Source organism: Gracilinanus agilis, chromosome 3 (genome assembly GCF_016433145.1).
Source record: "Gracilinanus agilis isolate LMUSP501 chromosome 3, AgileGrace, whole genome shotgun sequence".
Lineage (NCBI taxonomy): Eukaryota > Metazoa > Chordata > Mammalia > Didelphimorphia > Didelphidae > Gracilinanus > Gracilinanus agilis.
In genome coordinates, this window is record NC_058132.1 from 297,662,587 (window position 1) to 297,688,483 (window position 25,897).

Sequence of the window (25,897 nt, forward strand, 5' to 3'; positions counted from 1 at the left end):
TGTCCTTGAAAGGAAACAAAGTACAGCAAGGTGGCTCAATGGATAGAGAGCCTGGCCTGGAGACAGGAGTTCTTAGGTTCAAATCTGGCCTCAGATACTTCTGCTGTTTGTTTGACCTGTCAACGTGGAATCTAGAGACCCCATACTTGTAGCCTAGTGAGATCTGATGAACCCCAAGTTTTAGAAATAGCTTGTAGGTTGGAGACCCCCAAAGCTTGTGCTTGTTCCCTGTTCCTGCAGTTGCAGACTGAATAATGGAACCCAGGGTAAATGCTAAATACCCTTTTGTCTTAGGTAGTCTTCCCCATTGTATCAGAGACCCTTTCCCAGGAAGACACACCTGGGCAGGAACCATCCTTTAGTGACCATTGTAAGCAGCCCCTTCCATAGATCACTGAAGATAGTTAGGTTGCTGGTTTGATGCCAGTTCGAGGCTCAAAGGAGGAGTCATCATCTAGCACAGTCGCACTCCCAGGGAGTCGGGGACCAGAGCAAGCAGTGTTCAATCCTAGACTCTGCATAAGGCAAGTGGCAAGTGGCTCTGAGTGGAGGCCTAATCAGCCCTGTTTCCCCCTTTCCTTAATTAAAGAGTGGCATTTATGACTATTTAATAGTTCTGTGTTTTTTCTAAGTTAACAAACCCTTGAGTAAATCTCTTAACCCTCGCTTGCCTAGCCCTTATTGTTCTTCTGCCTTCAAATCAATCTATAGTATTGATCCTAAGATGGAGTGTAAGAGTTTTTAAAAATAAAATTAAAAAAAAAAGTGGGGGGAAAGAGGCTGAAGGAAGCTTCATTGAGGAAAGTAAATGAGTCTCATAGCAATGACTGAAATTCAGCATTGATATAAATGTGTATGGTTAAATGAGCTGACCCATCATCAAGCAAGAGTGATTTCTTTATCAGAAAACCAGAAAGGGTTCATCTTTAAGGAAAAATGGTATTTTTATGGGGAAGCTCTATTATCTGGTTTCAGAGGAAGGGGAGAAGGAGAAACTGACAAGACAGGGCAGCACACTGGGAATAACAAACTGGGGAACCACAAACCCCTCCAAAGAACAAGGAATGGGAGATTATGGATTGGCAGTTGATACCAACTGCCACCACAGATCCACCTAGCCTGGGAGTCTATGAAACTAACAAGTGAGTATCCTGGAACCAAAGATTTATAATAGATATATTTATAATATATGTTATAAATATATATTTAAAATAAGATATATATTTATAATATAATAAAGATTTATATAGGTTTAATTAGATAAACTTTGGTTTTGAAGGGAGGGAAAGGGATGTCTATTCTAACAACCTATGGGCAAATCTCTGGGTTGGGGAAGGAACTTATCTACACTAAGCCTTAGGCTATATCAAGGCACAGCTGGACTATCAGGGATGGAAGTGGGATCCTCACTGCTGAGTCCTGTATAAATCCAGCTATGATACAGCTCTCCCAGGTTCTCAATCAGTAATCCTTGAGATGGGTAAGGTTAGGGAGTTAAACCATCCTGAGATGACCAGCAGTCCAGGTCAGGTTTGACAGACCCAACCTAACTTTCCCACAGACAGATGATTTTCTTCCTTCAGGTTACCAGGATACAAACTCCACTTTCTCTGAGGTCTCCCACTGAGTCAGTTGGTCAGCAGCCACTCTCACTTAACCAACATGGAGTCCATTCCAGGAGAGAGAGCCACTTTCTGCTTCCTCATTCCATTTAGAATTCTCTAACCTTGCTTGATAAGCCTCCTAATAATACCTAATCTTAAACATCTTATTAATTTACCTACAACAGTATACAAGTATTTTCCAGCTCTTTGTTCTGTACTTATCAAAATGTCTTTACTCTTGCAACCTATGTAATTATATTGAAGCATTTAAATTAGTCAAAACTGGCCATAGAGTTACACTGAGATTTGTCATACATAGTGATAAAAATGAATAATAATCTTCACTATCAACAGGAACACATTAGTATTTACAACTCTAGAAAAGGGTAGATTTTGTAGTACCATTCTGCATGAACAAGTATTATAATACAAATTACTTTTTTTAATTTAACTTATTAAATTTTAATTTAAAAAAATTAAAATTTAACATAAATCATTTAAAATTGATATTACCTATCTGCTGCTTGGTCACTGTAATGCTTTTCCTCATAACTTGGGAATACAAAAAGAAATCTTTTCATAAAATCTGCAATTTCACTTACTCCTATATTCCAGTTACTTTGTGATTTGTGATCTCACTGATATTCATATTTATTCCAGTGAGGCAAATTATAGCCACTATATTCCTGCCTATATTTTATTTTCTGCCCATTTATAAGTTCACCCTATTTGGTCCATCTACAATGCTTGGTGGACTACTTCTGACTTCACTAGGATACTAATGGAGCATGCAATCTGTCCACTGGATTTCGCTTCACTCTTGCTAGCCATCCTGTTTTTCATTCATACATTTCTTTAATAACATCCTTTATGCCATTTCTGCAGCATAATCTCTTCTTTGTTTTTATACCATTTTTGTGCTCTTAAGGTGACCATCAACTTTAGTTTTCTAAAACTAATATTCTGTGACTCACAGCCATACAACATCCCTGGAAAAATATTGGTATACAAATGATAGGCCTTTGTTTCAGGGAGAAATTGGAGTTTATTTCAAGAATTTTGCTGTTTCCAAAAGCAGTTCAGTCTACTCTCTTAATCATATAATTAAACCAAGTCACTGGCAAAATACTTAAGCTTTATATTACCTAGAAATATTTAATCAGAAATGTTTGATACTAAGTATGCACTCAAAATCGCTGTTGATTTTCAGGTAGTTTCTTCCTTTCCCTACATTTCTTTTAAATATAAAACATTATCTTTGATTATCTATTCTCTTTTCTTTTCAGAATCAAACTAAGTTAGCCTGTTTACTACTGCTCTCACTTTTTTCTTCTAAAAATATGTTTTATCCTTTTCTAAGATATATTAGTCAATTAAATATCCTACATTTAAAATATTCTTTCTGTGTCTCTTCTAGGATTCTTTTGTTAAAACTTGGTTCAATTTCTTTTTCCAACTTATTTAGTTCCCTTGATTATATTCTGTTGTTTTATATTTTCACATAAATTTTGAAACTTTTCTAAGCTGATTTGAAGTGTGTTTGAATAGCATATGAAAAAGAGCTACACAAGGAAAAGGTTCTATATTATTTTGGGAGAGCCTGTGGTAATATATGTCATAATTTTACCAGTATAGAAACAACCTGAATCTCTTTGCCTAGCAACACTACAAAGGCAGCCTAAGTTCATTATGGAAATTTTCTTCATATGCTCTGCTTTGAAAGGTAACATGGCATAATGAATAGAGAGCTGTGAAAGAGAATTTAAAACTCTGTTTATTTTAAATTAATCAATCAAGAATTTGAAGTACCCCTCCTTTCACAGTTACTTAGTAAGAGTCTTTTACTTGAAAAAGTTCACACACACACACCCCAAAGACCACAAGCACTACTTCCTGGACAGTGCCAGGCAAATTGGGAGCTTGTGATTGGTTCCTGTGAAGTGGGAGAGAGACAGGAAGTGACGTGGAGAAACTGCTTATAAAAAGCCAGCCCAAGAACTCCTGAGGAGCATTTTAGGAGGAATTCAGCTGAAGAGGAGGCTTCTGCGATTCATTCTGCAAGGTACTTTACGAAGATACATTTGGCATTGGTGAGTCTGGCTGAAGAAGCATTCTGTGCTGCATAGATTTGGCGTTGTGACTTGAGCTGAAGGAAGAGGCTTATGCTGGTGAGACCCTTGTTGAAGAGGCTACCAGACTTACATGTGGAGACTGGAACTTTGTCAGGAAGCAAGCTGAATTTCTACAGATAGGAGCTCTAGGGTGGTAGGCTAGGAAATATTTTCTACTTCCCTCATACATTTCCCTCCTTTTACTATATTTATTTTAAATTAAATTAAATTATTAAGAGCCACTAACAACATTTTTACTTGAGAAATTAATTTTATATAGGGTGACCACAAATTTCCTTTAAACCATTATTATTTTTGTCAAACCAAATTTATAGAGCTAAGCTCAGGAAAACCACATATTAACATTATCTATGGCCTATTGCTTTTTAAAATTTATTTCGCTAAATATTCCTAATTACATTTTAATTTAGTTCCAGGAACATTGGGAGTGCTGTAGTAGCTTCAAGGCCCCATGTTAGGCCCCTCTAGGCAACTCTGTAAGATTATACATTTACAGAAAGGTACCAGCATGTCCCTGAGAGTTCACCTTTGAATATCAGTGAATTGATGAAATCACAGGTGCAATCCATCTCTGAACTATGCAGTTTTTTGCTAGCATCTTCTCTAGGACATACATTGGCAAACTGGAATGTATACTGAGGGTGACCAGTCTGGTGAAGTACTAGGAGACCATTCCATGAAGATCAGCAGAAGGACTCAGGCACACTTAGCCTGGAGAAAAGACTTCAGAGGATCATCATATCTCTCTGCCAAGTACCTGAAGCATTATCAAGTGGAAGAAAGACTAAATTTGTTCTGCTTGGTCTCAGAGGGCAAAACTGGGAACCTTGAGTGGAAGCTAACTAGAGGCAGTTTTCAGCTTGATTTAAAGAAAAACTTCTAACAATTAGAACTTTCCAAAATAATAGTAACAATAATGATAATAACAACTGTAATAATAATAGGAAGCATTTGTATTAATGTTTTAAGGTTTTTAAAGTATTTTTCATATGTTCTGATCTCATTTGTTCCTCAGCAAAACCCTGAATTAGGTACTATTGTTATTCCTGTTAAAGAATAGATAGCCCATCTTAGGAAATAGTGAGTTTTCCCCTCCCTGGAGATCTTCTGTCTGAGGCTGGATAATCATGTGTTATGGATATTACCGGGAATGTTGGTCTGATTAGATTGGACTATAAAGGGGCAGCTGGGTAGCTCAGTGGATTGAGAGTCAGGTCCTAGGTTCAAATCCGGCCTCAGACACTTCCCAGCTGTGTGACCCTGGGAAAGTCACTTGATCCCCATTGCCCACCCTTACCACTCTTCCACCTATAAGCCAACTCACAGAAGTTAAGGGTTAAAAAAAAACTGGACTATAAGCTCTCTCTGGTCCCTTCCTACTCTAGGATCCTATGATTCTATAGTGACCTTTCAATACAACTTGAACTTACACAACTTTACCTAAATATGGGTGCAGTAAATTAACCACAAGTCCTGAGACAACACTACAATTATTTCCAGAGGACCCTGACTCATATCCTGGCATTGCTACCAACTACTATCACTTGTGTATCCTTGGTAATGTTCTTTGTTTTCTCATTCTTTAAAATGAAGGTGCTGAACTGTATGCACTGAAGTCTTTTCCAGCTCTAAGTCCTATATGATCTTCTGAATATTGCTTCTTAATTAATTGTGCTAATGGGTCTCCATCATCTTTGTTAACTTGGAAAAAACACAGAACTATTCCTGAGAAAACCAAGTCTTTATTCAAGAGAGGGCTAGTGTTCAAATATTTAGGCCTCCACACAGTGTCACAGGCCTCAAACCACACAGAGCCAAAGGCCCTGGCATTCTTGCAAACAGTATCTCTGGGAGGGAGAAATCACTGCTAGACTCTCCAACAAAACATGAAAATTGGGGAACTTATATACTTTTTGGGGAACTGGGAACTAGGGAGTATGGTTGATTGGCTTTACAATGGCTACAAAGAAATGAGGAGTCCAAGACCTGACTATCTGGGAGAGGCCTATGCTTTTCAGTGGACACAAAAGGGAAAGATCCTGCCTAGGGCTGGACTAGTGGAGAAAGGACTTTGACACCATGGGAGAAACTATCAGGACAAAAGGGTACTTAACTTCCCTTTCAGTCCGCTAATTCCACCTAAAGTACTCTTAAGGTTTTTTGTTAGTCTGAAACTAGTGAGTCTGAGATTTCCCTCTGGGAGAAACTTCTCCGGTGACTTGGTCAAATTTGAGGGTCTCCAACTTTCAAGCTAACTAAACTTGGGGGTTTCTAGATTTCAAGTTGATACCTTCCAAATGTGAACTTTAGTTTTTATACTTGAATACTACTTTATAGACATTCATAGGAATGTGGCATTTGCTTTTTGTAAAGCAGAAAAAAAAATTCTCCTATTCTTGGATGCTTTAACATTGATAAGAACAAAACACCTTCATGTTAAAAAAAACCATTAATATGATTGCCACAAATCTTGGGACACAGTGTTTCTTCCTAGTTTGAACATGGAAACATTTTTCCTAATCATATTATTGATATTGAAGTGTGTGATTTCTAACTGTTTATTAAGACCTTTCTCTGACATAAACCCAGCAGAGATTATTTCTAAGTAAGATACTTTAAAGGTTCATAACACAAATGTCCTTACAGCATTCCAATTTGTTGGAAAAGATATTAAAACTTAATTTCTTCTTTCACCAAGGAATCATAAAAATAATTGTTTTATAATAAATAGGATAAAATTTTAAATATTGCTAATAAAAAAAGTATCTGTTAAATGTTTTTGTTTACGCAAAGATTGTTACAACCCTGAGTTATCTATCTGCTTTTCCTAGTTTGAAAAAGAAAAACAGCATGATATTCGATCCTTCTTTTCACCAAAACATAAGAAGAAACACACAATGGCATCCTGTGATGAATCAACTATACTCCAGGAAAAAGCTACTGAGAAGGCCTTGGACTGTAGAAATACAGCTAAGAGGGATGCAGTTGACTATGAAAGTGATTTTGAACCTGAAGCTAAAAAATGGAAATCAGTAGCCATTCAGAGCAATTCCAGTCAAAAAGAGAAAAGATCATCCTGGCCTAGTTCAACAAAAGCTGAATTTATAGAAGAAACAATTCAGGACAAAAAGTCTAACTCAACCAAAATATCCCTCCCTGGAAAAGATTGGCAGTGTGGTCTCTGCACTTATGTTAATAGTTCATTATGGACTTACTGTGAAATGTGTGAGACCCCTCAAGACAGTTCTGGTGAGTAGGGGTGAGGGGTAGTTGTGTTTGCACCTAGCTAGAGCAAGAGACCTGTTGCTTTTAGAGTATATAACTTATCAAAGCTTAGTTGAGATTGCTCAGTGACTTGAGCCTAGAATACTAGAAAAAGACCTTCACAGAGTAAAGACCCTGTGAATTTATCCTCTTTTGGAATGTGAAAAGCTCCCACTTCTGTCAAGAATATATATTCCCAAGTGTCTGTGACATGGCATTAATTTGGCACAAATGGACATTTCTGATTAATGTCAGCAGGATGCGAATTCATTGGGCAGGAATAGAAGCTCTGTTGCCATGGCAGCAAATATGCCTTATAGTCAGAGACCTGCTGTTTTCTTTTCTTTTGTAGATGTTATGATTTTTAAAGGGAAATTATAGATTTTTATGTTCTAAATACCTAAATAATTCTCTGGAGTTTCTTTGCTTCCAAAATCTGTGAGGTGCAGAATTTTCTGTGTGGGAAATAATAAAAATTCCCCCAGGTTTCATTTCTTTAAAGAATCTAACTGGATAGTCTGTTTTAGTAATTTATTATATTTTTAAAAACAGAAAGTGATTTTAAAGCAGAAATAAAGATGGCCTAAACTGCTGACTGTGTATATTTTTATACTAGGATCAATCATTTTCTACTATGTAGCTTGTGGCAGAATGGCTACACAGTTGTCTTATGAAAAATGCTGTTAATGTTCCTTTTGCTTCATAATTTTCTAAGCATATTTTTATGATTGTGGAAACTGCCAAGTTGACAGCATTGGAAAATGAAATACAAATTTTATTTATGAGTTCTAATAATCATACAACTGATTTATCTGGCACATTGGGGCTTTAAAGCTCTTGACATTAACCAATGAGTCAGCTATTTAGGTCGTAATATTCTGAGTTCCTCTCTGTCCTTCCCTCCAGGGTCTCTTAGTTCTGATCCAAAGCTAAATGCAATCTGTAGTGAAGTCTTTTCTCTTTCAGTTCTTGGTGTTCCTGCCAAAATTGACAGAGTCTGCCATCTGGGTAGTTGTATTTGTAATGCGGACACCTGTTGTCTGCAAACTAAATTGGAACCACAAGCTCATTTCACAGACCATCCCTATAGCAATTAGCATGATTCCATTCAACTCCCAACTGTTATAAACATAAAAATAAAGTATTCTTTGCCTGTAAAATAATTTCTGAGCACATAAAGTATATGGGATAAATGACTCAGCAGCATAATTTGGAATTTAATATTGGTTAATATTTTCTTGTTTTTTTTCCCTTGTGCTATCAAAAGTCAATCCTGAAATTGCCTCTTGAATGATAAGGTCATAAGCATATTGCCTCACTTATATTTGAACAACATTTTAAATTATTTTCCATTAACTTTATCAGCATAATTAAAGATGGGAAAAAAGAATGTTCATATTAGTAGTGATCATGTCATTACATAAAAATTATAATAATTAGTTTAATGAAGATTAAGTTACTGTTTAGTGAAGTGATTCCCACTCCTGTTTTTTGGGGTTTTTTTTGACACCCCAGGATGTCTCCAATTAACTCAAGGGGTAGCATGGAAAAAAAAATAAAAAAAAAACAAAATTAATTTTAATTTACTTTCATTTAAAAAATACATGCCATATGGCACATTTGGAAGGGGACAGCTGTTAGCAAATCAAACAGTGGAAAGGTGTCACGATTCTAGAAAGGTTGGGAATCACTTGTTCATTGCATTAAAAGTAATTTGGCATAATTTGCATTCAGTTCTAATGTTTAAGTCATTATTGCTTAAACTCCCATCTGTGCCAAGGTCTTTATGAAGTTATACTTTTTTTTTTACTTTCAAGAAACAATTGATAACTTTTATTTAGTTTTTAGTTCTTTTAGAGGCAGCGATACTTATAGAAGAAAAGGCATTAGATTAAGAGTAGATTTAGATACAGTGAATAAAGAACTAGGCTTGAAATCAGAAAGATAAGGGTTCAGATGTAGCCTCAGAGATACTTCCTTAGCTGTAACTCTGGGTAAGTCACAACGCTGTTTGCCCAACCCTTGTCCTTCTGTTCTTAGAGTTGTTACTAAGATAGAAAGTAACGATTTAAAAAGAATAAATTTAAGTCTCTGCCTTGACATTTACCTTGATCCTGAACAAATCACTTCACTTTCTGAGCCTCAGTTTTCTAAGAAATGGATATAATGCTATGTATTATCTACTTAAGATCTCATAAAGAGTAAATGAAATAAGGTGCATAATTGTGAATATTGTAAAAGTACTACATAAATGTGAATTATTATTATCTTTGGTAGTAGCAAGGGATGTTTAGCTTAAAAAACAGAAAACTCCATGGAGAATCAAAAATACTCTTCCATTATTTATAAGACCTATCATGTGAAAGAGATTGGATTTATTACATATCATATTTGAAGCCATGTCTAAGATTACTGATAGAAGTTATACAGTGGAATATTACTCTTTTTATAAAACCTTTGACACTCCAGAGCTCTGTAACAGTGGAATAGACCAATCTGACATTTAGTTTCATGTTTTGAAGAAACTAGATCATTACTCATCAAGTCTGTTGAATAAGAGATTTTGATTTGGGTGAGATTTCAAGCTTGTCTTTTAAGTTTCTTTCTATTAGATGCTGTGATTCTATGGCTTAGAATTTTCTCCTATATTTTAAACATCCCATTCCACCTCAATAGCTGACACTTAGCAATTTAATAAATGCTTATCAATGAATTTCTAATTGATTTTTCATTCCTCTAATTATAGCATATCAGAACAAGAAACAAATAGATAATCATAGCTGTATCCAGGTTGAAAAAGGAAATCAGGTGAATGAGTCCCAGAAAGATACTATCTTGCAAATTGAAACCAACTCTTCCAGTGGGCAGCAAATCCTTGAACAATCAGTAACCGAACAGTTTATGGAAAGCAAAGAAGAAAAAGCTGAAAGCGAAAATGAAGATGAGAGATATGGACTAAAACCCCAACAAGGTGAATGTTTCCATTTTTATTTAGTCTCTTTGAAAAAAATTGATCAATGGAATACCTGGAAAAGAGCCTTGACATTAGGATGAGAGAGTTTGGGTTTGAATTCCAGGGCTAACCTGCCTTGGGCTGATCTCAGATCTTCTCTGGACCTTAGTTTCCTCATGTTTAAAATGAGATGGTTAGTTGGACTAAATAAATGATCTCCAAAGTCTCTAACATTTAAACATTTTCTTTCTTTTCATATACTATTTAACCTTTTTTTTTAAAATTTAATTTCTCTCCAATTACATGTAAAACCAGTTTCTAACACTTTTCAAAGAATTTTGAGTCTCAGATTCTCTCTCTACTTCCTATTCCACCTTTCCCCACTTGAGATGGTAAGCATCTCATATAGATTTTACATGTGCAATTATGTAAAACATTTTCCCATATTAATCTTTTTATGGAAGGAAACATAAATCAAAAAAATTTAGAAAGTGAAAAAATTTTGCTTTGGTCTGGAGTCACACTCTTACCAGTTTTTTTCTCTGGAAACAGATGGCATTTTTTATTGGGAGTCCTTTGGGAGAGTTTCAGATTATTGTATCACTGAAAATAGCTAAGTTATTCACAGTTATCCATTGTATAGTATTCCTATACAGCATTCTCCTAGTTCTGCTTATTCCACTTTGGTTCGGTTCATCTAATTCTTTCCAGGTTTTCCTGAGCTACCCTTGCTTACCATTGGAATACAATAGTATTCTAATACTCTCATATACTATAACTTATTTAGTCATTCCCCAATTGATGAGTATCCCCTTCACTTTCTAATTCTTTGCCACCACAAAAAGAGTTGATTTAAATATTTTTGTATATATAGGTCCTTTTTGTTTTTTATCTCTTTGGCATACAATCCTACTAATAGTATTGCTAGGTCAAAGCGTATGTACTGTTTTATAACCCTTTTGGCATAGGTCTAAATTGCTCTCCTGTATGATTGAATCAGTTCACAACTCCCCCAACAGCTCATTAGTGTCTCAGTTTTCTCTCATCTTCTTCATGCTCTGTCATTTTCCTTTTCCATCATAATAGCCGATATGATTGGGGTGGGGTGGCACATCAGTTGTTTTAATTTGCATTTCTCTAATTAATAGTAATTTAGAGCATTTTTTACAAAACTTAAGAGAGCTTTAGTTACTTTGTCTGAAAACTGCCAGTTCATATCCTTTGACCATTTATCAATTGGGGAATGACTTTTGTTCATATATAGTCCACTTATTTTTTAATGTTTTTGAGAAATGAAGCCTTTATTAGAGAGATTTGTTAAAAAAAATTTTTTGCACCGTTAAGATTGCTGTGTATTACTCTGTATCCTATTTCATCTGCTATTAATTGTATCTTATTTGCGTCAGAAAGAATTTGAGGAGGCAAAGTACACAACAATATATCATTAAAATAGATGTTATCACAGCATCTTCTAATTTCTTAAACCAACTTTTTGTAAATTAATATTTAAAAGAACAACCATAGATGTAGCCAGGAGACCTAGTTTCAAATCCCAACTATGTGACTACAGTCAAGTCAGTTTATCAGTTTCATTTTCTCACCTATAAAATGTGGTTAATAATATCTGCACTCCCTGCCTTGTAGGTTTGTTTAAGGAAAGATTTATATCTTCAGATCTTTAAAGGTCCATATAATCAATTATTACTATTGGTGGTGGTGATGGAATCTGATTAATGGCATTTAATCCTTTTAAATAAAATGAGTCTAATAAATTGTTAAAGGATCCATGGCCAATTATTTTGTCCAACTCCAGCCAACCCCAAACTATTCAGATAATTGGGGCTTTCTTATTAATTATATCTGATATATTCTTTTGGACAGTTAGTAGGTATGATAGATTGTTATATATGACATTTTTTTGAAATTGACTATTTCAATTCTATTTAGATATATAGCAAATTGCAGTATGTTTCAAGGTACTGCAGAAGGCACTAAAATATTTTAAATTTATTAGGCTTTTTTTGGATGATTCTTTCCATTCATATAAGTGTATACACAGAAATTAGCTAGCAATAAACTATCAAGTATCAGTATTCAAATCTGGGCCAGCTGGCAAGAATTGGCAGCTTTATGAAAATCACTGTTCTTAAGGCACAACTATGATTATATCTGTCAGACTCAAATTTCTCCCATCCATCTCCTTCTCTGTTGAAATTCTTCACTTTAGGACTTAATTCAGATGCTATCACCTCAAAACACTATTCCTGAATTTTCTTTCCCATCCTACAACTGAAAGACTGTCCATTCTCCAATTGATTATAGCTCCATCACACATGACCTCGTATCCTTTTTTTTTTTTTTTTTTTTAACCCTTGTACTTCGGTGTATTGTCTCATAGGTGGAAGATTGGTAAGGGTGGGCAATGGGGGTCAAGCGACTTGCCCAGGGTCACACAGCTGGGAAGTGTCTGAGGCCGGGTTTGAACCTAGGACCTTCCATCTCTAGGCCTGACTCTCACTCCACTGAGCTACCCAGCTACCCTCGTATCCTTTTTTAATATATACTCTACACACTGCAGTAAGCCCTAAGTTATTTAAAAACGTAGCCTCATAGATCAAGGTCAAGAGCTGGAAGGAATCTGAAAGGTCATTTAATCCAACCTTCTCATTTTAAAAGCGAGGAAACTTTAGTTCCACAGAGTTTCCAATGATGAGGTTATACAAGTAGCGAGTGGCAAAGATGGAATTCAAACCCATTCCTTATGGATACAAATTCAACCCCTTTTCCGTTGTGCCATACTTTGAGGGCAGGAAAGGAGTATTATTTTTCATATTTCTATCCCCAGTTCCTAGTAGTGCTTCATATATAGCAAATTCTTATTGTATGTTTAACTGAATGGAGGTAAACAGATCTTGTTTAGGTCTGTTAATTTTTTTTTTTAAACCCTTACCTTCCATCTTGGAGTCAATACTCTGTATTGGCTCCAAGGCAGAAGAGTGGTAAGAGGAGGCAATGGGGGTCAAGTGACTTGCCCAGGGTCACACAGCTGGGAAGTGTCTGAGGCCAGATTTGAACCTAGGACTTCCCATCTCAAGGCCTGGCTCTCAATCCACTGAGCTACCCAGCTGCCTCTGTTAACTTTTTAATGGCCATTAAATAGACAGCATGTACTTGTCATAAAGATACTATTGTGTATCTCTGCTTTTTCTTATTCCCAAGTTTAAAATAAAACCAAAGTTTTAATGCTTCTAATAATAGAACAATATCACAGATCAGGAGAATAATGTTCATCTAGGATAGGAGATCTAATAATTTCAGTTTGTTGATCATTATCTTTAGTTCATTTAATCTCCACTCCCCAACCTATATATTAAGAATAATTTACTGTTCTTTCTTTAGGTGTCAGATGCTTTCACTCAGACTTGCAAATATTTTTCAGAAGTCCCTAGAACTGCAGAAAGTCAGTTCAATCCAATAAAATGCCCAGTGGCCCTTTCTACACTTAACAGTGTCATCATTTTCTCTCATAGCTGTGCCTTCTTCTTTTGTCCTTTTGACTAGTAGACTAAGAAAACATCAGTATCTGCCTGTAACACATGCTGAATTCTACTAATGAGAACAACAGATTTTATGCATTTAGCACTAGGCGCCAGACACTGAAGATACAAAGGAAGACAAAAACACGGCTTTGCCCATGACCATGTACATACAAGTTATACACAGTGTATGTGGGAGATATTATCAGGGGGAAAGAAAGCACTGGCAATGTTTAGGGACCAGAGAATGCCTCTTGCAAAAGATGAGACATGAAGGAAGCTCCAGGAAAGGAAGAGGTGGAAGTAAAGCAGGGAAAACATTTTTGGTATGAAGGCGGCTAATGAAAAGGCATAAAATCAGGAGATGGTATATTTAACATGCAGAATGAAACATGTATTTTTGCATACAGCCATTGAGCTAATTTGTTTCGCTTGACTATGCATAGTTGTTACTAAAAAAAATGTTTTTCTTTTCTTTTTCTTAATGGGGTAGAAAGTAGAAGGAAGAAAAATAGATTTCTGTTAATTAAAAAAATAAAGAGGGTAGGATTTTGCTATAGATGTAAAATGTTGCATGCACTTTTAGATGAGATCATCATCTTAAACTTTACTTAATTATTTTGCTTTGTTACAACAGATCTCTCACAAAGGAGGTGTAATCTCTAAATTTTATAATATAAGAACAAAATGTATCAACCAAACTTTTTAAAAAGCCAACAGAGAATTTTCTATTTAATCCTAGAAATAATGGGGAACCACTGAATTTTACCAAGTAGGGATATGACATGGTGCATTTTCAGAGAAATCAGTTTGACAGCTGAGTGGAGGATGGACTGGAGTGGAAAGAGAGAATAGAGGCAGGGACACCAGCCAGAAAGGTACTACAGTAGGCCAAGTATGAGGAGAAGAGCAATCACATCAGGGTGATAGTTACATGAGGAGAGCAGGAACTGTGTACAAAAGGCATTGTGAAAACCAAGAATGAGGATAAGTCCATGTGAGGAGGTGAAGATGGCATCAAGATTGCAAGTTTGGGTGCCTAGGTGGATGGACATGCCCTCATCATTAATTTTTTGAAAAATTTGAAAAAGAGGAGTTTTGGGGACAAAGATGACGAGTTCTGTTTTTGGACATGTGGAGTTTGAGTTATCACAGAGACCTATGAAATATGAGCAAAAACAAAAATTGAAGTGAGCCAAAATGTAAAAAATTTATTAAACCACATACTCCTCCTCCTTCTCCTAGCACATAATAGGTAACATTTATATAGCATTTACTGTGTATCAGGCACTGGGCTAAGTACTTTACAATTATCTCATTTGATCCTCACAACAAACATGGGAGATAGATATTCTATTTCTAAGGTGAGGAAACTGGAGCAAACAGAGATTAAGTGAGTTGCCCAAGGTCACACAGCTTCTAAGTGTATGAAGCTGGACTTAAATTCGGTTTTTCTAATTCCAGTCCCCATTTTAGTTTTCCCGGTTTGTCTATTTTCCCATAGGCCCACTGTGTTGTTTTGTAGATGTGAACACCTAGGCCAGTGTAGGACACGTTTTTCATACTAGCATGTTGCTATTTAATATACTACCTCAGAAAGTCAACAAAACTGGAAGGGCTGACAAGATAATCTAGCCTGTCAAAACTATAGTGTTTTCTATTTAGCATCCTAGTCATATTGAAAGATTGAAGGATCTCCAAAAATGTTTATACTTTGCATCTAATCTTTATCTCCTGTAAAGCCTGGCTATTAAATCCTATTTCTTAGCAGCATCAGACAAAATAAATGTGACTCCAAATGAGTGTTACCAATTTACTACTTTACCAAATGACCAATGCCAAGAGTTACCAATAGAAAAATCAACAAGTTTGGAATTATTATAATTCTGTTTTCAAAGTATGATCTACAATTTTCATAATAGTAAATATATTTAATAGTCAACATAGATTTAATTTTTGAAGTGGATGGGGGGATATGTATAAAAAAATTACATGTCCATTGCCTAATTGGACAACAAACAAATAGAATCAGACATAACTTTAAAGGTTACTTATAGAGACTTGGAAGTAGGAATTCTTAACCTGGAGTCTGTAACACTGTGTTTTTTTAAAAAGATATTTTGAAAATTAAACTTCAGTATAATTGGTTTCCTTTGTAATCTTAAGTATTTTATTTTGTGCATTTAAAAATATTTAATGCTAAGAAAAGGCCCATAGGTACTACCAGACTACCAAAAAAGTCTGTTGCAAAGAAAAAGTTAAGAATCCCCCACCCCAGAGTTGCCTGCAGTTCTGTGTTTTAAAGAGAAAAATACTGAGGGCTTTGAAAAAAACTTTAAATTTTTTCATCAGTACAGAGATTATTTAAACTTAAAACTTCCCTAGGGAAGGTATTGGAAAGTCTCTTTCAATATCAGTTTATGACATTAATGCTGGCAACAAATTTCTCCTTTTTCCCAGTATACATCTTCAGCCTTTAGTTTAAGCTATAAAATCATAAACCCTAGAACTAAGAAGAACCAGATAGACCATCTAATCCAGTCTCTTCATTTTACAAAGGAGGAATCTGGGGCTCAGGAAGTCTAAGTGAATTGCCAAGGATCAAACAGGTAGTTACGTAGACAGACTTAGATTAGGTTCTCAAATTCCACACTTATTGTTTTCTCTATTATACCATATTTTTCTCCTGTTGTTAGACAAGTGTTCAAATTACATTTATTTTTTTTCTTTATAGAACAGTTAAAGAATTCAGACACTTTACCTGTATATGATGTTCTAATGTTTTGTGCCAGTAAGAATACAGACAGAATTCACCTCTATACTAAGGTAAGTTTTGCTGAGATATTTAGCATATCTTTTTTAGAAAGTCTTACTTTATTTCACTTACTAGCTATATGACCTTGGGCAAGTCACTTAACTGTTTGCCTCAGTTTCCTCTTCTGTAAAAATAGCTGGAGAAGGAATTGGCAAACCACTATAGTTTTAAAATTAGGGGGAAGTGACTTGGAACTTCCTCTTTAGCTACCTGAGCGCACGGAGAGAGTAAAGGTAAAGGACGGAGGCGAGGTTGGAATAAGTTTTTTACAGGCACGTGGTCAGTTTATCTCTATCAGCATGGCTTTTATTAAAATACTATTCTTCCTTTTGATCTCGGCCCTCATCATTTTTAATTATAACAGTCTTTAATACATGTTCTCAAACTACCTACCATTACTACTCTGTGTATTCAGGTGATCTTGCCAATAACAACACATTAATACTGTGAATGCTTCCTATTTAGTTTTCGATTTCAAATTACCAACTAATTATAAATGCAGTATTTCTTAACAATTTGAGTTGCTTTACTTATTAGCCATATATTGGAGTTACACATTTTTTAAATTGGTCACTTATAAATAGGGCACTGTAGCTGATCTGAAATTTAATTGCAGGTTTTTTTTTCATTTTGCTTTGCTTTGGTAGCTACATTTTTACCAACTTAGAAAATTTTGACTAACACTCTCAGGGCAAAATCAAGAGGCAGCCTTGAAGGACCTGAATTCCAGAACTGCCTCTAACAGACTGTGTGACTCTGGGCACCTTGTTTAACCTCTTAGTGCTTTAGGCAATTCATTAGCATTCCTATATCAGTGAAATCACATTTCTATGCCCCCATCTTTATGATCATCATGCTACTTTATCTGCATTATAAGCATCCTTTATAAAAATAAAAGTACTCATTTCTTTTATATCACTTTTGAATTCCTACTGTATCCTTCTCTTACCAAAGAGAATTATCCCTCATAACAAGGAATAAAAAAGAGGTGGGGAAAAGTTTAGCAAAACTAAAAACCAATACATCATCTCTTTTTTCTTTGGGTTCAATTCTTGTCATATAATTTCATAGCATTCAGTTTTGTTTGTTATTATTAATGTTTTCATTTACAGTATTGCAGTCACCATATATATTGGTCTTCATATGCTTCTCTATATGTATCATATCCTTTATTGTGGTGTAATAGTATTCCATAAAATTTATGTGTTACAGCTTGTTTAACTTTTTCTTAATCAATGGGTAACCACTTGGTTTCCAGTTCTAGTCTTGCAAAAAAGTTCTGCCATAAGTATTTTGGCACATATGGAACCTTTTTATCATTGATCTCCTTAGAATATATGCCTAGCAGTAGGATTTTAGTGTATGGACATTTTAGTTACTTATTTAGCATAATTTTATATTGCTTTCCAAAATGGAAGAACAATTCATAGCTCCTTCAATAACAAATATTAGTTATTGTGATTTTTTTTCCCCCACATTTTCTCCAGCATTAACTGGTCCTGTCTTTTGATATATCTGCTAATTTGTCGGGTATATGTTGAAACTTCAGAGTCATTATGATTTGTTCTCTTATTATTATAATTTGATATATTCTTTAATATGGCTGTTAATAGTTTACAATTTAACTTTTGAGAACTCTTTGCTTATATCTTATCAGAAAGTGACTTTTGATGTTATATATTTCTGTTAGTTCTGTATATATCTTGGATATCAGACATTTATTAAAATATGTGGTGTGAGGTTCACATATATTGTATACTAACCCATGTTTTCTAAATTTTTCAATGTATTGATCAATTATACTTATTTTCTTTCTCTTTCTTTATAAAGTGCTATTTATCATATGATATGGCCCTCAGGGATGGGATAAGACACTGGAAGAAACTATGATCATATTAAAAATATGTAAATAAAACCTTTTTTTAAGGTCTTTTAAAAATGTATGATGCATAGATATTCTCCACATCTCATGCCAGTTATATTAATTTTGTTGAAACAAAATGTTTTAATTTCACATTATCAAAATTATTTTATTTTTTGGGATAGTCCCTGTTTGTTTAAGAATACTGTTCATAGCCTTATCTGTGAAAGGTTCTTGATCTGGTTCTCTTTTTATTTTTTTATTTTTTTTTTGGTCTGGCTAATATTCCGGTCATATGTCCATTTTGTGCTTATAGTGGTTGATGGTATAAGATGTTGGTCTAAAACTAAATTCTGTCAAACTTCCCTCCATTTTCCTCAGCAATACTTATAAGATAGTGAAGTCTTCTACAAGTAGTATGTTTTCTAGGTTATCAAATACTGGGTTATTGTGTTTGTATCTGACCCTACTTATTAACTTTGTTTCAATGATCTGCTTTTCTATTGTTTTAACAATACAGATTGTTTTGATGATTACAATTTTGTAGGATAAATTGAAGTACAGAAATGCTATTTCCTCTTCATTGTTGTTTATTTTTATTATCCTTGAGATTCTAAATCTATTGTTCTTCTAGTTGAATTTTGCTTTTATTAAGCATCTTAAATAGTCAATAGCTGCTATTTTTTGTTTTATTCATAAACTAATTATTTTTAGTTAGTTTTATTAATTTGGATCATTGTCACTGATTTCATGTGCTCATTTACATGACTGGTCTAAAATATTAAGTAGCCTTTTTATCCTTTAAAATAGCCTTCCTATCATTTTTCTTTTCTTTCTTTTTTTTTTTTTTTGCCATTTTTCAGCAACTTCAGAGTGGAAATGCTTGAGAGCATGTTTGAGGTACTCATATATACCCAGCTGGGGACACTTGTGCCCCAATATAAACCCACAGTTTTCCCCGTTATATGGGCTTCCTTGAATTCTGGAATCAGCTGCCCAGTGCCACTGTTGATTATTTACAACTATTATTCTGACTGGTAGAGAATAGTTTCAAAATTGCCAAATGACACCCTGAGTTCAAATTGCCTCTAGCATAGGTTCCATACTCTGGCCTTATCTTCTCAGTTCCCTAAACAACTATAGTTGTATAATTCTATTATGGAATGTTTGCTGATCATCATTTTTGGAAGGAGTTTTCTCCTTGAGAGCTCCTTAACTTGGCTGGACAGAAAAAGAAAGTGCCCACTTCAGAGACTTCTTGTGAAACTCTTTTTGCAAAATGCAAAAGTGCCATTTAAATGTTCATTGAATCAGAGATTTAGAACTGGAAAAGACTTTAGAGGTCACAGAGTTCAACCCCACATTTTACAGATAAAGCAGTTGATGACCAGAGTGATTGAGTTGGCCAGGGTCCCAAACTCAAGTTGCTATGACTGCTATTCCAGCACTTTATCCATGACATCAAGCATAATTTTTGTTAATTACACACCAAAATTATTACGATATGAAAGATGCTTTGGTTTTGACTATTCTTTGTACAATTGGTTTTCTTACATGTTGGTCTTATTTTCTTTATTAAAAAAAACTACTTATTTTCAACCAACTTCCATGTGTGATATGTGATATTTTTTAATCACTTTAAATACTTGAATTCCATTCATCTGTACTTAACTTTAATAGAACTAGCTCAACATAACCATTATGGTAGGGCCTTTCCACATTATTTTGACAACTCCTTTAGCTGATCATGTATTAGAGAAAGAATCATGGCTGCAGTGCTCACATGTGAAAAAAGCAACAGCAGTAGAAAAAATTTCATCAGACATCATGGCTGTAGTCAAAAATACATCAGAAGAAGAAATTATTTAAGAAGAAGAACTTGAAGACAGAGATCAAGATCAAGACAGAGGAGAAGATAATATCGAAGAAAAAGAGATGACAGCGAAAAGGATGATTGAACTGTAACAAAGACATTGCAGAAAAAAATCAACACAGAGAAGAGGAGCACAGACTGATTATAGACATGAACTATAAGAATTTTTGTGCTATTCTAACATTACACACTTTCACTATAGTTACAAACAAACACTACATAGTAACAGCACAAAAACAGAAGATTGTAGCAGAGGAGGTGACTTTAAAGATTTGTAAGTATTCACTACAAAATAACATAAACATATAGGACACATTTCTCACAAACTCTGCAACATAATAACCAGGTGATGAGTATTCATTGAAATGGATGAATACACATAAATCACCTTGGGAAGATAATAATGGTTGTACACATTAAATTTATAAGATCTTATCTCACAGAAACACATTATGTGTTCCTAGGAGATAACATCAGGAGAACATACATATCTTTCTCAAGAAAATCTTTAAGGTTTTTTTAGACTATCTTAAAGGGAGGAGTTTATTTTCCTACTGCAAAATATAAATAGTTTATAAATACTATGTATATAGTCAATAATATAATTTGTACATAACATATACATAGGTGTAGAAATTCTAAGATCTATATGTTTATATAGATGTGTATATAGTTAAATTGTTACAAAATTTTGATTTTATTAGTTTTAATGTAGTTGTTTTTTATTTTGAGTTTTAATGTAGTTAGTGACAGGATAAGGCCTTAGCATAATAAAGAGTTTCATTTAAATTGTTCAAATGGGATTTGTAAAATGAAGTTTGCATGAGTTTTGCATAATTATTATTTTAGATAGACTCTAGTTTTTTTTGTAAAACATAAGTTAAACTTTTTTTTCTTTTTTTTTAATTTTTTTTTTTTTATTATTTTAAACCCTTAACTTCTGTGTATTGACTTATAGGTGGAAGAGTGGTAAGGGTAGGCAATGGGGGTCAAGTGACTTGCCCAGGGTCACACAGCTGGGAAGTGTCTGAGGCCGGATTTGAACCTAGGACCTCTCATCTCTAGGCCTGGCTCTCAATCCACTGAGCTACCCAGCTGCCCCCGTTAAACTATTTTTTTATAACTGTATTTTGTTTAAAAAATTTTTCAAAATTTAGCATTTTGAATTTTGAATTTCCATGATTGTATGTTTTGCACTTGCATTTGTGCAAGTATGTTTTCATTGATTATTTGTTTTCATTCAAATTTTCTTTTTTTTTTATTTATATCCCTAGTGCAGGTTAATATAAATAGGTGTAGCAATAAGAATAGGATAAGATGTGTACGATTAAGACTATTGGGGGGATATAATAATAATAATAAGGTTAGGTATAGCTTTATAATTACATAGAATAGCGAGCACATGAGAGAGATTTTTTTTCTCTCTTCATATGTTCGAAGGGGGAAATTAAAAGGATGATATTAGAAAATGAGTCTTGTTATATTAATTTAGAGATAAGAAGTAGAGAAGCTGGCTTGAGAAAGAATTGGAGTTTGAAGCAGAGCTGAGACAGAGTGTCAGTTCTAAGTCTAATGGGTTTTTTTCCTGTGGCAGTTGGTCTCTGGCAGTTGGCAGAGTCACTCACAGAGACTCTCTCTGAGGCTTGGAGGAGGTAACATCTTTGCCTCTTGCTCTCTCACTGTCCGAGGTAGAAGGAAAAGAGGGAAAGGCCTAAAGGAGCTTAGTGTTTTCTTTTTCCAACTTGGGAAACAATATTGATGATATATTACTGTTTTATAGATTGTTTTAACTCTGAGAAGACCAAAGAAAACCCTGGTCTTTGGTTTGGACTCTGAATCTGTTAAGGCTCAGAGTATCAACATGATTCTTGCTGAGATTCAGCCAGTTAACCTTTGTTATTTTAATAAGTTGGAGGCAAAGTTAAGAATTATAAGGATAATAGTGGTAGTTTATTTAGAATAGTAAAACTTTGGGTTAGTCAGACCAGGAAGGATCAATGTAGCCTGTGGACACAGGAAAAGTGGTTTCTTACAGAACCAGGGAGTTTTATTTGAGTGGAGTTAGAATCCCTTAGAGTTAGAAGTCCTTTTTATCCTTATAATTTCAATAAATATTTTAATTTTATAACAAGAGTCTCCTTAGCATCCTTGCACCTGGCCCTGAAGAGAAGTTCACTTATGAGCTTCACTTCACTGATATAAACTGAAGATACTTTGCAAGCACAACAAGCAGAGTATCAAAATCAGTTTATAATCAGTAATCAATCCATTGCCCATTAGTTTTACAGTTATTCATCCTTCTTTTTACAGTATCAAATATATTTGGTCTTCAGTTGGTTAGAAAAAGATACTGTCTCATTTGTGTTGCATAGTATATGCATTATAGATCACCTCTAAAATCCAAAATGTTTCTCTTCCCGTGACTGTGAGGAAAGTGCTTTGAAAATAGTAAAATACTATGTAAGCTGATTTTGTTGTGCTATTAGAATTACTATGTGAGTTAATTATCAAATACAACATCTCTAATAAAGGCAAAATTTTCCTAACCACCACTTTTTTTATTCTTGAGATTACTGCCTCCACTCCTAATAAATGAGGATGGAGAATCCTGAATAGAGCACTGTATTATGATTTTGAATAATGATAGAAAATGGCTCACTTTCATATAATACTTATGAATACAAATCCTTTTGTATGTATGATTTCATTTGGTCCTAGCAATATTCTATAAGATAAATAAAATAGATATTATTATTTTACAGAAAAAAAAACACTAGTTAAGTAACATGCCTAAAGTTGGCTGTCTTGTGCCTAAACTTCAGAGCTGGCACTTGATCCTATTTGAAGCCAAAAGTCAAGACAGTTTCTCCTTATCTTTCCTTTATCCAATAATGCTTAACTTATGGAAGTCTGCATATGAAAGTTTTGAGACTTTGTCCACATTTAATTTTAAAATCTATTAATCTATATTTATAGCAGCTCTTTTTGTTGTGGCAAAGAATTGGAAACTGAGGGGATGCCCACAAGTTAGAGAACAGCTGAATAAATTGTGGCATATGATTGTGATAGAATACTATTGCGCCATAAGAAACAGTGAACAGACTGGTTTTTTTTAAAAACCTGGAAAGAACTGTACAAGATAATGAACAGTGAAATGGGTAGAATCAGGAGAACATTCTACAAAGCCACAGAATTAGTACTGGAAAAATAAACTGAGCATGTTGCCTCCAAAAAGTGAACAGAAAGATAAAACATGAAAATTAATTTATAGGAACATACAGGCCTCCCTGATGCTATCCTATGTGATGCAGGGAGAGTGAGAAGGGGCTAGGACACTTATGAATGGGATATATTATGTAGATAGGAAGAAATATAAGCTAAACGTGTAAGAGATTTGTGATTTTATTCGTGTAATGTCTTTTGATGTAAGGAAATGCTTGTTTTGTATACATTTGGAATGCTTTTTATAAACAATGGGATAATATTCTTATGATGTTGAAATCTTTTATTTTGACACATTTTTCCTAGTGTTGAAGAAGGAAGGTGATTTCATTGGCTTAGGGAACACCTGGTTAAGGAAGCTTCTTCTACCTTACAAAATTGCCTCCAACACTGAAAAATTGAATAACTTGCCCCAAGTTGGAAGCTAATATGTATTTGAGGAAGGACTTGAATTCAGGTTTTCTTGATTTTAAGATCAACTCTCTAATATATCATGCTGCCTCTTTTATCAGAGAGAAGAATATAAACTTGTGAGTGGGGTACTAGAATAGTATCCCCTTCATAAATAGCGTTGAATATGGACTCTTGTTCACCAGCTTAATTCAGTACTCCTTCCTTACAGTCTTTTTCTACTTGCAGCCCTATCTAAAACAGGCTATATTAGTTAATCCTTTTGGGTGACTGCTGAAAATGTTATGCCACATTGTAATGCCAGATCAAAACAAAGCAATACTTAATGCCAAGGGATAAAAACTGACTAATATTTTTTTTCTCAATCTATAATCAGGATGGTGAACAAATGAACTGCAATTTCATTCCTTTGGATGTAAAATTAGACCTCTGGGAAGATTTACCAGCATGTTTTCAACTGAAACAAAACCGTTCACTGGTAAGAATAATAGTCCTAAACAGTCACCTCTGTGTACTTTATACTTAATCGTTTTAATGATCTTTTGGAGTCTAATAAATGTAGAGCAATTTGTGACACTCTTGCAGATTCTAATTGTTGGCTGCATTTTCATCAGTTCAGGCACATTATTAATTACCACTGATGCTAATAATAAACATGAAATCTGTTTCTTTGGCAAATGATCACACCTACAGTTACTGTTTCAGTGGAAAGAATCATCTTCACATCGTTTTATTTCTCATTTACAAGATTAGAAACTGTGGTGTTTGTCTCTAACAAAATCACATTTTATCTTAAAGGTTAGGCTCTAACAGTGACACATTTTGAGAGTGGGGGAAGTATCATGTTGGGTGACTCTCAATTAATTGTAACGATCATCTAAGTACAGCTTCAGGCCTGGTACAGCCCAGAAAAGCTTTTGGTCTGCTCAGTGGCTGCATTTATCTTTATTGCAAAGAGAAGTTAGCTTGCCTTGGTAACTGATCTCAGCAGGCAGAAAAGTGCTTTGTAAGTTATAAAGTATCAGGTATAATAACAATCTGTATGGGGACAATATGTTGTTTTTTTTCCTCTTTGAATGAAAATGGCATATCGCCCCCTGGAATATATAGTTGACAGAGGCTACACATCTATCTTAAAAGAGAAAATAGTTGTGATATCTTCTCTTTGATGGTTTCTGTCCCTGCCTCTTAAATTTTTAGCAAATAGCCAATGTTGTCCAAGCAGTTGTTGACTAAAGTGAAGGTGGTACCCCCATACATATTTACCCATATCTGTTAGATGATTATTTCAATTGAAGAATAATTTAATCCAAGTGTCTCAAAGCTACTCAATGGCTGGTAAATGCAATACTTTGTTCAGTTTTAACTCTACCATCATAATAATACCTGCTCTGACCATTTCTGACTTGGCCATTGCCAAGTATTGTTCAGATAGCTAGGTTAGACTTCAACAGCTGTCCTGTGCCAGGGTTGCTAGTCACAGGATTGAAAATTTAGACCTTGAGGAGACCAAAGGGTCATGTAACTCCACTCCCTTATTCTACAGATATGGAAACCAAGGTCTCGTGAACAAAACTGACTGTTACTACAGATTCTCAGACTTGTTGAGGCTACTGTAGTGTGCCCATAATTTACCTTTAGAAAATTCTTCAGATAAATGGACCTTTGGGTCTCAGGGCTGGCTACAGAAAAATTTCCTCTAATATATTAAGCACTCAAAGTACTGTTTTGAAGATAACATTAAAGAATTGGTTTTCCAGTGCTTCATGGGACTGGATTGCTTAAGAAGGATCACTGCTTACTCTTTTCAATGTCTCATTCTCTGCCAGATTTTGAAGTTTGTGCGAGAGTGGAGTAGTCTCACTGCTATGAAGCAAAGAATTATCCGGAGAAGTGGCCATATTTTTTGTAGCCCTATTCTGGCTTTGGATGAGATAACAAAGCAACAAATTAAACAAAGTAGTTTCAAAAGGTATAACTTTCTCCCTGCTTTCTTTCTCCCTTTTTGTGGTCATTATCTCAGGAGTAGCCAGGAATATGACAGAAAGTTATACATTAACAGTTTATTTCATAATGACATAATTGGATATTTTAAACATTTTCTTAGGTACAATAGAAGAGGGCAGCCTGCCTGATTCTTGATCACAGTGAGATCCACTCAAGAAACACTACCTGCATCCAGAGGTTGAGGATAATGACAATTCACATTTATATAGTGATTTCCCC

The 25,897-nt window shown here is 34.7% G+C and overlaps 1 protein-coding gene across 1 annotated transcript in view; it reads left to right on the plus strand.

Moving 5' to 3' along the window:
• ZRANB3 (zinc finger RANBP2-type containing 3) overlaps positions 1-25,897 on the plus strand; it is a 258,475-nt gene that overhangs the window by 219,796 nt on the left and 12,782 nt on the right. Inside the window, exons 13-17 of the mRNA XM_044666614.1 lie at positions 6,568-6,985; positions 9,747-9,971; positions 16,224-16,315; positions 24,048-24,149; positions 25,501-25,643. Of these exons, the coding sequence (XP_044522549.1) occupies positions 6,568-6,985; positions 9,747-9,971; positions 16,224-16,315; positions 24,048-24,149; positions 25,501-25,643 (980 nt within the window). The remainder of the gene's footprint in view (positions 1-6,567; positions 6,986-9,746; positions 9,972-16,223; positions 16,316-24,047; positions 24,150-25,500; positions 25,644-25,897) is intronic.